The following is a 15,747-nucleotide window of genomic DNA, read 5'->3' on the forward strand; positions in this document are numbered from 1 at the left end:
TCTAGTTTTCATTAAACTATATCTTTATAAAAAACTTTTTTTCTTATTTCTTTATTCTTCACTTTAGTAAGCAGTTTTAACTTCGCGCCAAATTTTTACTTTAGTAGGCACTTTTGACTTCGTATTAAACTGTATAACTTTAACTTAACTTTTTACTTTAGTAGGCACTTTTTTGAACTCGTGCTCCACGTTGGGCGCCAATTAATTCCCGCGACGTGGGAATTTTAAAAAAATATATGTTTTATATCCGCGAACGCGCGAATGAAATGAGAACACGTGTGGTTCTAGTGGATTGCCAGATACAAATCAAATCTTTATTTCTGAAATACTAATATATATACATTTTGACCTTATTTACTTAAAGTTAAAGCTGAAGTGTAAGCATCAGCTCGATTGAATCCAGTACAAAGAGTTAATTACAATATTAGCTGTGACAGCAAATTCCAGCAGAACGTTAAGCGTTCTGTTTTCTTTACAATTGTTCTTGTTATGCCTTCTTGTGAGGGCGAGCGATATTGTTTTGATAATAATGGATTATTGGATTCAGAACGGAAAAAGCATATCGAATTCTTAAATAATCAAAAACATTTATTAAGATTTTTAAGTAATGAGTAATTGCAAAAATGCAATGATTCAATTTTATTTACAGTCATGGTAGGTTGCACTATGCGGGCTTTGTCATTAACATACATATTATATGTATTACTTATGTATAGTCCAGTCTTATTGTTTTATCTTCCAGACCACTTTTACCATATTTACTCAGAACAAATCCGCTTTCCACTTTAACAAATCCCGAAATTTGCTGTGAAACCTGATGATAACCCACACACCCTGTCTTCCATACATAATGCTTAACTACACTAAAAGTGACTTTCTAAGTACGTTAGAAGCATTAACTTTCGCAGCCAAGATGCATCGGAAATATTTTATAGGACTCCGTTTCAAAATTGTACAAAGAGCGTGGCACCGCCCACAAATAGGTGAAAACTCATATCTCGGTACCAACTGAACCCATTTCAAGCAAATTAGATCACATTACCCTTACGTTCTTACATTAAAATGCAAAAATCAGATAAAAACGCCTACTTCCTTTATAACAAAATTCGAATTCCAGTATACAGAGCAAAAACCAATCAATGGCTTTATCGGAATAAAAGTTTGCACGAATAGTCTTTGAGATGTGCCACCAAACCTATTCAACTCCGCAGATACCGAATATGTTTCAAAAAGTACAGAGTTTTATGTACATACATATATGTGACCTGGTCTGCGAAAAGGGAGTTAACGTGCGAAAACTAGTTTTCTGGGAAACACCGTTATCTCGTTATTTCTCCGTTCACCGTTATTTCTCGTTATCTCATTAATTTTGACACCTATGCTCCCTTTCCGTAGACCAGGTCACATATATGTATATAAAGTTTATTTAATCTATGTATGTATGTATATATTTTAGTATTTCTCCGTAGCACTCCTCGTGTGTTTGGACTTATTCGAAAGGTCAGATAATATTCGCTCAGATTTACCTCGGGATAAAATAGGGCTTGCATTGGGTGTAGCATTGAAACATTCCTTCGGTAAAAATCTGTATCGAAAAAAAAGAAATATTAATATAAACTAAATAACAAATTTTGCAAAGAAAAATTGTCCCCCACCCATCGGACTTTCTTTCATCCAACACTAAAACTTTCGAACTCGCGTGTATAGGAATAGTTCTTACCTATGGATTACAGGTGATATTACAACTGCGTCCGACGTTTTCAAGTCTCTTGGTCCGCAAAGGAAAGATGTGACAGTGCCAACCAACAATGTTGAAGTTCAGAATCGAATCGCTCTAGCTTATAGCTGCCATACACACTGAACGATCGGAATTAAGTTCTTATACTCGTAAGGAATCTTTTGAATTTGAAAAGGCTAAGTTTCGGTGAAACCGAAGTTAATGTTTTTTTCGTTTTTTTGATTGATGATAATGATTAATTGAACTTACTTAGCAAAAATGATGCGTCCACCTTCAGCAGCGTGCTGAAATACTTGTCCAAATCCACCTGCCCATATCACTCCAAGTATGACCACTACTATTATCCCAATAAACATAACCAATGTTTGCCATATATCAGTTTGAACCACAGCCTTAATACCTCCCTAAAAATTACGTTCAGATATTTATCATACTCGTTTTGGCAAAAATGATAGTTTTAAAGAAACAGGAATGCCGATTTCACTATGTATTGGATAGTCGAAAAAGTCTTTTCGTTTTTCTTTTTGCCATTTTTCCGCTAGAGACATTATTCCATCAGTGTAAACGAAATTTCCAAAACGGAAACGAGCAAACAATTGTTGTGTTATACGTACTGATACAGCATCGTCTTAGTAAACTTTACAAATTTCATTGGTGGCTTGCGTGGCATTCTTCCCTTTTTTATATAAAAATTTCAAAAATAGCTAATTTCTTCATTATTTTCACTAATTTGTGAACAGCTGTCACTTTTTTCAACTTCCCAGAATTTATTATGACTGCAACATCTATTGAAAATACGAAACAACTTTTTCGACTACCAATATATAGTATTTATGGGTACTAAAACTTTAATTAAAGATATAAATATTCTGTTCCGCGCGAATTGATTAGTTTTTTTACCATCTGTAAGTATTACTATAGTTATATGAAGGGATATTACCAATATTGTGTAGATCACGACAATAAAACTGACGACACTGCTAGTTATGTAAACATTAATTCCAGTGACTAAGGAAGAACAATGCAAAATATATTATTCAAACTTTAAACGATTTTATGCTAAATAAGTTTCATCTTACCTTGATTAAATGCTAATGCTGGCACATATACAACTATTGGCATGTAAACTGTCTGAAGAGAAGAGTATAAATAATGATTGTAACCTTTCTTTGTCTTAACGAATTATTTCTTCCTTTATACCTACCATTTTCACAATAAACAAAACAGCAGCAATAGTACGAACGCTCGCACCGAAACGAGTTTCCAAATACTAAAAATAAACAGGAAATATTTAAACTAAATTTTCGAAAATGACTAGTGAACTTAAAATAAAGTCCTGTCTGTGACAAATGGCAGTACTTGATAGGTTTATTATGATCTCACCCTCGATCCAAAACTAAAATCATTACCTTAAATACAAAAATATTTAATTAATATCCGTATAATACAACAAAAAGAAATTTCTCACCTCATAAGAAGAACTGACTCTTAATGCGCAAAAAACCGGCATATAGACTTTTGACACCACTATTGCCATGAAAATTATCGATATAATGATTAACCAATATTGAGTTCCATAATTGTAGATTTCCGATGGTGTGCCCAGCATAGTTCCGCCTGAAATATAGCTATTTCATAGAGATAAATTGTATTTCATAACATTCTTAAGAAAGCTCATCTAGGCAGTGATGAGACCATATAAGATTTATCTTAATTTACGGCGGCCACCTAAAAGCTATTACACTTTTCTATCAAACCTATTAAAATAATGGCATACTAACCTAGCAACAAGGCTCATTGCCACTGGAAATAATTTCATTTGTCTGGATCCCAACATATATTCGCTCATTCCTTTAGAACCAAAGTCCGGTACGTTATGGTCCTTGGGTTCCCCATCATTGCTTGGCTTAACCGGTTTCTTCCTAAATCAATTTAATGTATACTTTTTATTTATATATTATTGATTTTTACCTAATTTACCTTATGTAGCCGAAATAGACACCGATTCCCGTAGAGAACAACAATAGCGCTCCAAAGACACAGTAGTCGGGAATTGAAAAATATAATTGTGAATATTCTTGATTGGTTATCTATAAGAAGTAAAATAAATATTTTTATACATGGTCTTGGTAGAAATTGCGAGTTAAATGTTAAACTAACTAAAATCAATAGGCTCATAATATAATTACTAAAGAAAAATTTGGTTTAATTTATGGTGCCAAATTGCATTATGCCGAGCGAAACATTTTCTTCGGCGTAGAAACAACTTTTGCGGTTATGACCAAGTTTACAACAACACCGGGGATGATAAGTGACTTGTAGAGTTTGGTGTTTGTTCTTCCTACTCAGTCCAAAGTAGCACCAATTGGCAATAGTGATTTCAAGGCTGATATTATGGTTGGTGTTAATGATGGTCTTAAGATAGACGAAATTATCTACGACTTCGAAGTTAAGACTGGTAAGAATGACGTGGGAGCCAAGTCGCGAATGCGACGACTATTTATTTGATGACTGGAGAAATTTAGTCTTGTTCGTTCATTACCAGACCCATTTGCCATTTACTTCGCTTCCTTATCCAGTCTGGAGAAAGCAGAACTAGCGGCGCGGTTGTTGAGGCCAATGATACCAGTATCATGTTTGGTATTGCTGAACGTCAGTTTACACAGCCGTATTAGTTTTTCGGGCATACCAAATTCAGACAAAACAGCTCTTTTTCTGTCAAAAGCAGCTTTGAAATCGACGAGGAGGTGGTGTAGCGGTACTTTTTGCGGTATATAATTTTTTTATTTCGAAACAAGTTAATGGCATGTTATTTATCAAAAATATTAAAAATTAAAAGCAAAACACATTCAGCTATAGACGAAATCATTTGAAAGTCAGTGTGCTTTCGACTACCCAATATATAATCCTGGTGCCAAATTACATTATGCAGAGCGAAACATTCACACTTACATATATCATTTAGATATCTTCTGACCGATAACTTTTGCCTTAAATTCTCTCTAGTGTTAAAATTATCTATTGTAAAGTCAAAACATCTACTAATTCCATCTTTGAGTAGTACCCGTGGTTTAATCTGAGTTGGTAATTTTGAACTGTTCCAAATAATGATAGACAACTCATATACAAGCGATATAGCGTGTATTGGTACAGCGGAATCTCTCGTATTCGGTGTGTGGACCATAGAATAAATATAAACAAATTTTGACCATTTTCAAACTGTCCTGTGCAAGTGGTTATTAATAATGTACATACATACATACATATATGTGCAATTTAACACTAGATTTTACTGAGGTTTCGGTAAAGTAACTCTAATAGTTTATGATATATTCCAAATGAATTTACCGATATGAAACACGAGTTTATTCAATTGGAAGTAATGAAGTGGTTATTTTAAAATTATACCTCTTCTCTTTTATTAGTTTATCTTACCTTATATTGCATTGTAAAGAATTAACGATAAGCGACGATAAAAAGATTGTATTTAGTCGTGTATGCTTTATTGAAAGGCCTTTAAAACTATAGTATCAGATAACGGTTGCAATGTTCAAAATTTTTTCCAAGCTATTGCAATTTATGAGCGAACAGTTTTTTTTTTGTAAAATCTGTCTACTCAACCAGTGCCTTTAAACAATTTTATTGCCACAATTAAAAGAGTTAATAAATATGTACATACATACATATGTATATGACAATGTAGATGATATCCACTTTGAAAAACGAAAAATGCTCACTAAATCTGGTTTGAATATTATTTATCACTTCCATTATTTTTTTCATTATTTTTTGCAATTAATTCAAATTTGTTGGCCAGACACACCATCATTCGATAATTTTATAATTTTTTAAATATTTAAATATTTTTTCTTTAGACCAACATAATTTTTTATTTGAACTTATGTATATAAAAAATAAATTGAATTTTTATTCAAAAACCTAATATATAAATAAAGATAACAAAATTTAATAAACAATAACTTTAATAATATCGCAAAATTAGATTTCTGATGTAATTTTTTTTTTTTTTTTGTTATGTTAGGGACTTTTGTAAAAATTCACTGATTGTGCTCGTACTCCATTTCGTGGGTCTCTAACCTTTTACAGGATTATTTTTCAAAAACAGGACTTTTTAGAAATATATTTATGATTTTTACCATTGTGTGCTCAAAAGTATATCGTTTTTATTTCTCTACAATTAGTTTTTAATTCTTTATATTCTTCTCAGGTTTTTAAGCATTCAACTGGCACACTAAAAAAATAGTTTAGTCAGTTTGCTGTTATAATAAGATAGTATAGCGACCGAAATTAATTCGTTTTATACTTAGCATATCAAAAGAATGCTTCCACACAAATCAGATATCAAAAATATACTAAGCTCATAATAAGAAGAAAGCCACTGAGATACTATTAAGTAGTTAGTGCCATTATCGCATATAAACTAGTTAGTGTACTTAGTGTTGCCATAAATACTGTTACAAAGCTTACAATACATACTATACAGCGTGAACATATTGACAGAAAAAAAATGTCGTTATTATACTCTCGCAAATATTACTATAGAGTATTATACTTTTGGTTGTTTGTAACACCTAAAATTAAATTAGATATATATTTATGTATGTATATAACTGATATTCATAATTATTTATATACATAAGTATATGTATTATACATATGTATAGTCTTATTGTACACATCTCCCAAATCACTAAAGTTGGAACAACCATATATGCTCAGAATAAATCCTTTCGGCACAACAAATCCCAAATTTTTAAAATCTGTTGATAACCACACCCTGTCTTCCATATAAGGTTTAACTACTAAAAGTGACTTCCTAAGTACGTTAGAAGCATTAACTTTCACAGTCAAGATGCATCGGAAATATTTGACAGGAGTCCGTTTTAAAATTGTACAAAGAGCGTGGCACCGCTCACAAATAGGTGAAAACTCATATCTCGGTACCAACAGAACCGATTTCAAACAAATTAGATCATATTATCCTAACATGCTTGCTATATAAATTAAAATATTAAATTCCATCTGATCCTTTCAAATTCCAGTATACAAACCAAAAACAAAAAACCATTCCGAACTTATTACCAAAAACACAAGGCAAGTTACGAAAGTGTGAAAAGTTCGGTTACAGCCGAATTTAGCCATTTCTTATATGACTATTCATATATAATAATCAGTTCAGTATTTGATTTCGCTTAATAACAATGGAGTGTTGTGCTAAAGAAAATCGCATTGCGGGGATTGCTTTCCATACATAAGTATGGAAAAAGTTCATGTGAGATTTACTATATAAGTTTCTTAAAAAACTTGATATTCCGGGGATTTTGTTTGCCGCACTGTTGAACCTTTTTCCCAAAGCTTTACCACTGATAATCATTCTTGCGTGATTGGAACCAATTCAGGCATAAAAAACTATTCGTAAACGCATTCGCAGAAATTCCCTTAGAAAAACATTTCAAGTTATTTGTATATCAAATGGATATATCGACCAGATCAATGTCAAGACTTATTTGAGATGATTTTTACATGAAAGCCTACCGTCGCTCAACTGGTCTTCTTTTGATGACTTCTTCAATGGCATGCGATCAATGTCCATGAAAGTATCCTTTATACGGAAAATGTTCATTGCTGAAAGGAGTTTTCATAAGTAAACCAACAAAATCTTAGCAAATCCATCGTAAACCAAGGTTTTAAAATGGTCTCCACACTGCTGCTTTAATGGTAATTAATATGATTAAAAACAAACAAACGAATTATCAAACGGACATTAAAAATATATATAATTAATAATATGTATAGATATTTACACATGTGGGCAGTTAGTTAAAAATAAAAATACACATATTTAAGCTTCAAATTTGAAAAGCATTTGCGTAATTTTTGTGAATTCCTGATCCAGTACATGAACTCTTAACTCTTCTGCGTTGATTTTTTCAATAACCTGCACTTCAATACGTTGATTCAATAACATAACTACCAACATTTGAATAACTTTTTCGAAGCGAGCATCGTCACCGTTTGTAATATCGCTTATGCCAGCAATACGACAAAGTACTGCGCGGAAAGGTTCTTTTTCTTGGACATTGTTGCATTTGGCGATGCCTTTTAGTGGCACAGTCTCTGTATTACCATAATCAACATAAAATACCTACAAGTAGGCAATAAACAATATTTACAAACTTAAAAAAAAATTAAAAATTATTTACCTCGAACTTTGTGTCTCCTACTACACCAATGACCTTAGCGCGATACCAAAAGCAATCCTTTGCATACTGTGCCAATATTAAATCCCCTAATTTTGGTGCTTCAGTTAACTTCTGCTCCGCAGATAATTCATCAGAGTTCCAAAATAGTTGTTCCAGTTGTTCATTCTTCTCACTTAGTATTTGAGCATAAAACGAGTCAGGTCGAGAAATATGCATAACTTCTAAATTTATTATATCATTTTCAAGAACCTCATCTAAACGTGATTTTAACAAAATTGTTTCCTTTGGTGTTTGCAAATCATCAGAAAATGAATTTTCGTCAAAGGAATTTAAGAAAGGATTCTTTGAGAAGTTTAATTTAACCTATGGGGGATTGTAATACATTATACAAATAAAACAATTTCTGTATTTACAGCAAATAACACTTACATCTCGCGACTTCTTTCCTTTTGATTGGCATTCAATCATGTAAACGTGCAAAATTCTGCCTATTTGCCTCACGACCTCAAAGTTGACTTCTTTGAATTCAGAATTCCGTAGTGTTTTGGTCAGCACACTTGCACTTGTCTCTATGCTTTCGCTAGTTGCATCTTTAACGCCCAAAATAATACATTTCATGGCTTGGGCAGGTAAATCTTTGTAAACTTTGGGTAAATCATAAAATTGGACATCATTGATATTTAGGGGCACCAATTCTCCATAATCGATGAGCAGCACATGTAAATTATTTTCATTTTTCTTATCTGGAGATTGTAGCAGCACACCTCGTAATATATTCTTACTATTAATTGAGATACCAAATATAACATTCGTAGACGGTATTCGCACGCATTTCGGTAGATTATACATATTGGTTAAATCATACAACATATCATTGCGCATCTGGCAAGCATAGAAGCACAACTCCTCTATATTATGTATATACGTAACGAATGCGGTGAAATGATACCCTGCAACGAATGCCGTCAAATCACGCAAATGGACACATGACGGTAATGATTCAAGTGTTACTGACTCGGGTTCAGCAAACTTTATTTTACATACTGTTGGAGTTTTGTCGTCCACTGCATTAGTATCTGGGACTTTTTCATTATCGTTCAATAACGCAATTGAACTCATTGAATCCTTCTCTACACTTCGGTAGCTCGTCCACTTCTCACCCTCTACACTACGATAATGCTTACTATCAATGTCGTAATCCAAACGCCCGTCTTTATCGCTTAATACCTTATGCCATTCAACAAATTCCTCGAGTAAATACGGAACGGGTTCTAGATCAATACCACAACCAACACCGCCAGTTAGGATTTTATTGACATTATGTAGTTGCAAATGAATATTCAATTTACGTGCTAAGTTTGTTACGGCCGCTACGCGTGACATGTATTTGTCGTAGGCCATCAAAGCAAACACATTAGCATGAGTTGCTTGACCAGAATCTTTTCGAAAATGTTTAAATATATCGTTTCTCATTACAACTTCACATTCATCCAAATATTTATTTAGATTTGCTTTTAGTTGCTCAACCTCTCGTTTGCACATATGATGCATTATTTGCATGCGATCTACATTTGAATGGGACGCCATAAGTTTGCCACAAAAATTTAAAGCTTCAAAATGCGGGTGTAAATAGTTATAGCGGTTCAAATTTTAATAATTGAAGAACTTTAGCAAGCTTTTGTCATTAAATAATTGAATACAACTTCCGTTAAATACACACAAGTAACGGGATTTTTTAAAAAGCGTTACCATACTTTCTGAAATATATATTTTTTATTGAAATATAATTCATTCACATACATATATATGTATAGTACTAGAGTAGTACATAAAACTTCAAAGAATATTTTGAGAATGAATTCATTTATGTATGTATTTCTTATTCCAATTTATACTTGTCCGATATTCAATGTTTGATCGTAGTCAGAGAATAAGTGATGAACAACGAACCGCAACACTCAAAAATTGTGTTTCCTGCATCTATTAATGAGGGCACTAGCATGATTTGTGTAGCTGCTGCAGACAAAACTTTCAAAGCAAAGTTTTTTTTTAATGTACAGTTTGCCAAATGTTCGGTTATACCAGAATTTAGCTCTTCCTTACCTGTTTATATTTCATTATTATGTAAAACAAATGTTATTCTATTTATATATAGATTTCTTTATTTAATTAATCATAAATATATATATCTTTGCTCTTCTTAAACGAAGTGTCTTAAAATAAAATATATATATTTTTATATCTGGTTCTTTATTTGAGTAATACATTCTACATTGTGGTAGATTTACAATGAAGTATCCCATTTCAGTAAAAATACTAAGTTTTAAATATCTTATCGTCCCTCAACTAAAAATAAACAAAAAAGAAGTTATAAAATTATTAATTGCGAATATTTTCAGGTTAATCAATATGAGTTCACTTACTATATGAAGATAGATCAATTTCATCCGGTAATTCAGTGATATTGACGTCGAATCGGTCTTGCACTTCGTTCAAAATTTTGGCGTCTGCTTCATCGGAAACAAATGTTATTGCCAAACCTTTGGTACCAAAACGTCCAGCTCTTGCAACGCGATGCAGGTAAGTGTCAGAATCTTCCGGCATATCATAATTAAACACAATGTTGACACGTTCTATATCCATACCACGTCCAAAAAGATTGGTTGCCACCAAAATACGTTTTTGGAAATCCTTAAACTGTTGATAACGGTTTAAACGTTCTTCTTGGGTCATACCACGATGTATGCCAATTGCGGGGAAATTTTGTTCAGTAAGCAATTGGGCTAGCGCCATGCAGCGTTGTACCGACTTTACAAAAATTACAACCTGGTACGTTCAGAATTAGTATATTTGGTATTCAAAAGTTTTAATTTTATAATGTGGTCGCTAAAACCTACTTGATTAAATTCGAGTACATCCAGTAATTCAAACAATTTTTTGTTTTTCTCGTTCTCCTTCAATTTAACATAATGCTGTTGCAGTCCGTGCAATGTCAATTTTGCTTCGTCATCCACATAAACTTCCATGGGCTGTAAAAAAATTAAATGTGATATATTTTAGCTTACAATTTTTGAAAAACCAATGTTATTATGAATCATCTGCCATTTTCAGCGCTACATTCCAATCCCTGCTGTTGAATCGTTAACAGACAGACAGATGAAGCGTTCTTGATATTATTCACTGTCGTCCAATATAAGACATAGTAAATTTTCAAACATTTATATTCTATAATTACATACGGCCACACAACCACCACATCTCATTAGTTTCGAAACAGGCTACTGTAGCAGCTGCACGCATATAGAATTTCGAGTGATCCCCAATGGAATGTTTAGACCTATATCCGCTTGGTAGTCGGCTTACAGATGCATCCCAGGCATTGCCCTTTCCAATGCTATCTGCGATTAAGCATTGTTCATTCCCATTTGTGAATGATCGATTTATTGACTAATCTTGTTGCATGTCGGAACGTATAAAAAAGTACGTCGCAACGTCGGGTCCACGCCACTTTACAAGACGATATAGCGTTAATTGTTTGATATTTGGTTATAACTTTGTCTTTATAGTTATTCAGCAAATTAATATATATTATGGTTATCGCTTTAAAACTGACCATTTTGATTGGTCTTCTTTTCATTTATACTTGTTTTTCGATATTATTAGCTTTTGGTATTTGTTTTCTGTTATACGAAACTTATTTTGATATTTGACTTTATGTTTATTAGAGTTTTTGATTTTTTTCATAATGGTGTAGTGGTGTTTATATTGTGGCAGTTCAGCAATTGAGATAAAGCTTAGTGAGATAACTAATGGTAGTAGAACAAGTAGAAGAATGGACACGTTGATATTTACATCTTGCATGAATTTTTTGCACACTGGACGTATTTCCTTGCTCAATGTGGCGGAAAACATCATGACTTGTTTTCCATGTGGAGTGCTACGGAAAATCTCCTGTACATCACGACGCATATCTAAAAAGAGATTAATTTTTTATCGATTAGAATTTCTTCACAAAATATTCATGTTCATACATATATATATGTACTTGAAAAAAAATATTATTTCAATCTTACCTAGTTGTTCCAACATTTTGTCACATTCGTCAAGAATAAAGTGTTTCAAATGTTTCAAGTTCAATTTTTTATTGCGTATCAAAGCAAGAATACGACCGGGTGTACCTACAACAATGTGAGGTGTTGTACCCTTCAAAGATTCTTCATCTTTTTGTATGGATAATCCACCGAAGAATACACCAACCTTCAATAAATGATGTATTTAATATCAAATTGAAGAAATAGAATTTCGCTTAATATAAGTAATTACCTTTACAGCCGGCATGTATTTGGAGAATCTTTCGTACTCTTTGCTGATCTGGAATGCTAATTCACGAGTGTGACACATGACTAATACGTATACCACATTCTCTGTCGGTTCCAGCTGTTGTAAAGTGGCAAGTACAAAAACAGCAGTCTTACCCATACCCGACTTAGCTTGGCATAATATATCCATACCCAATACAGCCTGTGGTATACACTCGTGTTGCACTGCAATCATATTAAAAAATTTCACATATATTTATTAGTATTTCAAGATATTTTCTCTAGTAATAGTTTACAAATAAAAGTTTGAGGTTTATTTTATGATAAATAATAAAATATATGATAAATCGATCATAATATACCAGTTGTCCCCATCATTTTTTCCATCATAGAAGTCGAAACCAATAAGCAAATTTGGTTTCATGTGTGTATACATACATGTATGCATATATATATATACATATAATGAAATTTACCTTCGGACGGGTGCTCAAAACCGCAATCGACTATTGCACGCAAAATTTCTGGCTTCAACAAGAAGTCACGGAAGCCAGAACTGTGAATTGACACGTATGTGCCTTTCACATCCTTCTTTGGCGCTTCTGGAACTTCAGCGACTGTGGTCTCGGTCTGCTCCTCATCTTCATAATCCAAAAGATCATCATTATCAGCCATTTTTACTCAAGCGTCTTCTAGTATTGAAAAAATACGAAAAGTTAGGTTATTCGAGTAATCGTCGGCAAAACCAAGCGACAGATGTGATGCCGCCATTTTCTTTTTTCAACTTGGTCTAGAATTCGATTTTTGCCCAAAATATGTTAAAAAAAAAAAACTTACACTGAAGCAGTAATTACCTTTTATCGAGTTGAAATAAAACTATAGTAAATATTTCACAATTTATTTTAATTGTTAGAAACTTGCAAAGTCGCGTCACACTTTTTCTTGACTTGTCCGATTTAGTACACTCATGAATATGAGTATGCTACCATATCACAAAATTACTCGTTGCATGTTGTCAGACATCGTTTTCCGCGCAAATGTATGCAGTGATGCATTTGAATGTAGTAGAATAAAAAAAATTCAAGCTATTACATTTAAGCGATGCTATTGTTAAATCATGAAAAATATGGATTATTTAAAATATGTAAACATATTTTATTTTATTAAAATATGAAATTTAATTATATAATTTGCAATTATTTGTTGAAATAATTTGTTTTTATGTATAAAGTATACAAAGTAAATGTCGCGGATTATCCATCCCCCACGATCGAATAGATCTAAATGCAATTTGTAATAAGAGTATTGCAAATTCATAAATTTCTCTGTATCGGGTACATTAGGGTTAAAAACTGTTTATCAGCTGCATTGGAGTCAGCTGTCATTATTTACACCGATCTCACTTCACTTTGTTAGCCGGTTGGAAAGGAAGTAATTAGGCGATTTGCTGCAAGAGTGGGAGACTCACCTGGTTTGATGACGTATTGAAAGCATTTTGTAACTACAAGGCTCATGAAATTTGAGTTGTAAAATCAATTGCTAACGGAATTGTATTATGTCGGCCAAAGACTCATATAGCTTTTTAATAGCTGTGATATTGATTGTGCCTTTGCTGGTCGAGGCAACCATATCACCGAGGAAAGGTCGTGTTGAAAAAACCAAAACAACCAAGCCGTTAAATGTGTTGGCTGGACCACAAAATGAGTCTGTTTTCAACCGTAATTTGATTAATATGCGTCCTCTTCCACAAGACATTCTAGAACATTATGCAGCATTTTATAAGGATACAACTTACCGTAACTTCAATGGGACTGTGCTTGGCTATGTTACTGCGGTAAATAAACGCGTATATCGAGTGAAATTTCTTTTCATGTATCATTATGTTGATGTCTAATTGTTTTCATAGTGGAATTCACATGGTTATGATGTGGCAAAAATGTTTGTTCGAAAATTCGATATTATCTCACCCGTTTGGTTCCAAATTGTCAAGGACGGCAATGAATATAAAATAGCTGGTGGCCATGATGTTGATGTTAATTGGATGAGGGAATTGAAACGCAAAGGAAAGCAGGATCGCGGTACTACTCTAAAAAGTCGGTATATCAGATATGATTTACTTATTTGAACAAGAAAAAACCATAGTTAATGCGCATAGTTTTCCCACGTTTTATATTTGACAAATTTACTGAACGGGACTTTTCACGTTTGTTGAGCTTGGAGACCGAAAGGGTACGACTAAATGAAATGTTGATTAATGTTTGCAAAAATTATGAATTTGATGGCATTGTCATTGAATTTTGGACACAACTTGGAGGACGTGTCGATGACACATTTCTTATTACGTTAGTACAAAAAATGAGTAAGTACTTAACTGCTATAAGTTTACTATTGCTAACAGGAACACAAATTTATCTTTTTCTGTATTAAGGCGAAGCACTTAAAAAAGAAAATTTGCGTCTAGTACTTGTAATTCCGCCCTATCGTCAAGAAGTTCCAAACTTATTCACTGAAAGACACCTAAATCAACTGTATAAACACGTTTACGCATTTTCGCTAATGACCTACGATTATTCGAACCCACAGCGACCAGGTACATACATGCAATAATTTTACTTGTGCTTATATGTATTTCTTTTAACTTTTCTATGATTAGGTGCAAACTCTCCATTATACTGGGTACGACAGTCTGTGGAACTATTAGCTCCACCTACAACAAATGATGTTAAAACAAAAAGGCGTAAACTTCTATTGGGTCTCAATATGTATGGAAATGATTATACACCCGACGGTGGCGGCCCAATAGTTGCAGGGCAGTTTTTAAAGCTTTTGAAATATACGAAAAAACGTTTACCCTTTGATGAATTGGATGTCGAAAACTACTTCGAAGTAAAGTGAGTGTGTTAGCAATTAAAAAGTATATTATTTTTCGGTCGTAACTATAATTTTAATATGTTAAAAACACTTTAATATTTAAATATTTTTACAGAACCGAAGATGGTAGACACATGGTTTTCTATCCTACACTTTATTCCGTTCATGAACGTATAAAACTTGCTCAAGAATTGGGCACTGGAATATCTATTTGGGAGTTGGGCCAAGGATTAGACTATTTTTATGATCTCTTTTAAGGCTGTTTTTAAGATATTAGAACATTCATAAGCAATATTTTATTTGGTAAGTAAGTTATTCTATTTATCTTAACAAATGCAGAATAAGTGAATTGTAACTTAACATTCCCGGAATAATGTTCAAAAACTACACGAAAAAGTACGCTAAACGAACTTAGAATATAAACGGTAAAATTCAAGAATGACTCGAAGCTCATATTTTTTATATTCATAAGTAATAATGAATATAATATTTATTGAATGACAGCTATTAAGTGGATTTTATTGAGCTACTGCACTCGTCCATAGAAACCACTGATTTTTACTATTTAAAACACAGCCCGAATCGAAAAAGACTA

The 15,747-nt window shown here is 32.9% G+C and overlaps 4 protein-coding genes across 5 annotated transcripts in view; 1 reads left to right on the forward strand and 3 right to left on the reverse strand.

The window, feature by feature from the left end:
• LOC120767688 (sodium-coupled monocarboxylate transporter 2-like) overlaps positions 1 to 5,370 on the reverse strand; it is a 13,307-nt gene extending 7,937 nt beyond the window's left edge. Inside the window, exons 1-9 of the mRNA XM_040093879.1 lie at positions 5,174 to 5,370; positions 3,719 to 3,828; positions 3,514 to 3,660; positions 3,207 to 3,348; positions 2,943 to 3,008; positions 2,818 to 2,869; positions 2,679 to 2,746; positions 1,988 to 2,142; positions 1,527 to 1,585 (exon numbers count right to left, since the gene is read on the reverse strand). Coding sequence (XP_039949813.1) covers positions 1,527 to 1,585; positions 1,988 to 2,142; positions 2,679 to 2,746; positions 2,818 to 2,869; positions 2,943 to 3,008; positions 3,207 to 3,348; positions 3,514 to 3,660; positions 3,719 to 3,828; positions 5,174 to 5,185 — 811 coding nt within the window. The 5' untranslated portion in view covers positions 5,186 to 5,370. The remainder of the gene's footprint in view (positions 1 to 1,526; positions 1,586 to 1,987; positions 2,143 to 2,678; positions 2,747 to 2,817; positions 2,870 to 2,942; positions 3,009 to 3,206; positions 3,349 to 3,513; positions 3,661 to 3,718; positions 3,829 to 5,173) is intronic.
• A 2,187-nt stretch (positions 5,371 to 7,557) lies between these two features.
• On the reverse strand, positions 7,558 to 9,609 carry LOC120767689 (tudor domain-containing protein 1-like; the record flags this gene model as incomplete). The annotated part of the gene is made up of 3 exons (XM_040093880.1): positions 7,558 to 7,904; positions 7,963 to 8,325; positions 8,392 to 9,609. Coding segments are annotated over 3 exons (1,884 nt in total), but the record flags the coding sequence as incomplete, so codon positions are not given.
• A 582-nt stretch (positions 9,610 to 10,191) lies between these two features.
• On the reverse strand, positions 10,192 to 13,257 carry LOC120769736 (ATP-dependent RNA helicase WM6). Of its 2 annotated transcripts, none has more exons than XM_040096889.1 (8): positions 13,136 to 13,257; positions 12,758 to 12,970; positions 12,286 to 12,506; positions 12,036 to 12,219; positions 11,815 to 11,933; positions 10,860 to 10,991; positions 10,386 to 10,788; positions 10,192 to 10,308 (listed from the first exon to the last, which is right to left on the reverse strand). In XM_040096889.1, the coding sequence occupies exons 2-8, from the start codon at positions 12,954 to 12,956 to the stop codon at positions 10,295 to 10,297; spliced, it is 1,272 nt and encodes a 423-aa protein (XP_039952823.1). In that variant the 5' UTR covers positions 12,957 to 12,970; positions 13,136 to 13,257; the 3' UTR covers positions 10,192 to 10,294. The 2 variants fall into 2 exon arrangements, with proteins under 2 accessions (XP_039952823.1, XP_039952822.1); XM_040096888.1 differs by having other exon boundaries at positions 12,758 to 12,973.
• A 272-nt stretch (positions 13,258 to 13,529) lies between these two features.
• Positions 13,530 to 15,655, forward strand: LOC120769737 (chitinase domain-containing protein 1). Its single transcript, XM_040096890.1, has 6 exons — positions 13,530 to 14,115; positions 14,188 to 14,374; positions 14,437 to 14,640; positions 14,710 to 14,871; positions 14,935 to 15,172; positions 15,268 to 15,655. The coding sequence occupies exons 1-6, from the start codon at positions 13,837 to 13,839 to the stop codon at positions 15,407 to 15,409; spliced, it is 1,212 nt and encodes a 403-aa protein (XP_039952824.1). The 5' UTR covers positions 13,530 to 13,836; the 3' UTR covers positions 15,410 to 15,655.
• The last annotated feature ends 92 nt before the right edge of the window (positions 15,656 to 15,747 follow it).

This window comes from Bactrocera tryoni, chromosome 2, assembly GCF_016617805.1.
Source record: "Bactrocera tryoni isolate S06 chromosome 2, CSIRO_BtryS06_freeze2, whole genome shotgun sequence".
Lineage (NCBI taxonomy): Eukaryota > Metazoa > Arthropoda > Insecta > Diptera > Tephritidae > Bactrocera > Bactrocera tryoni.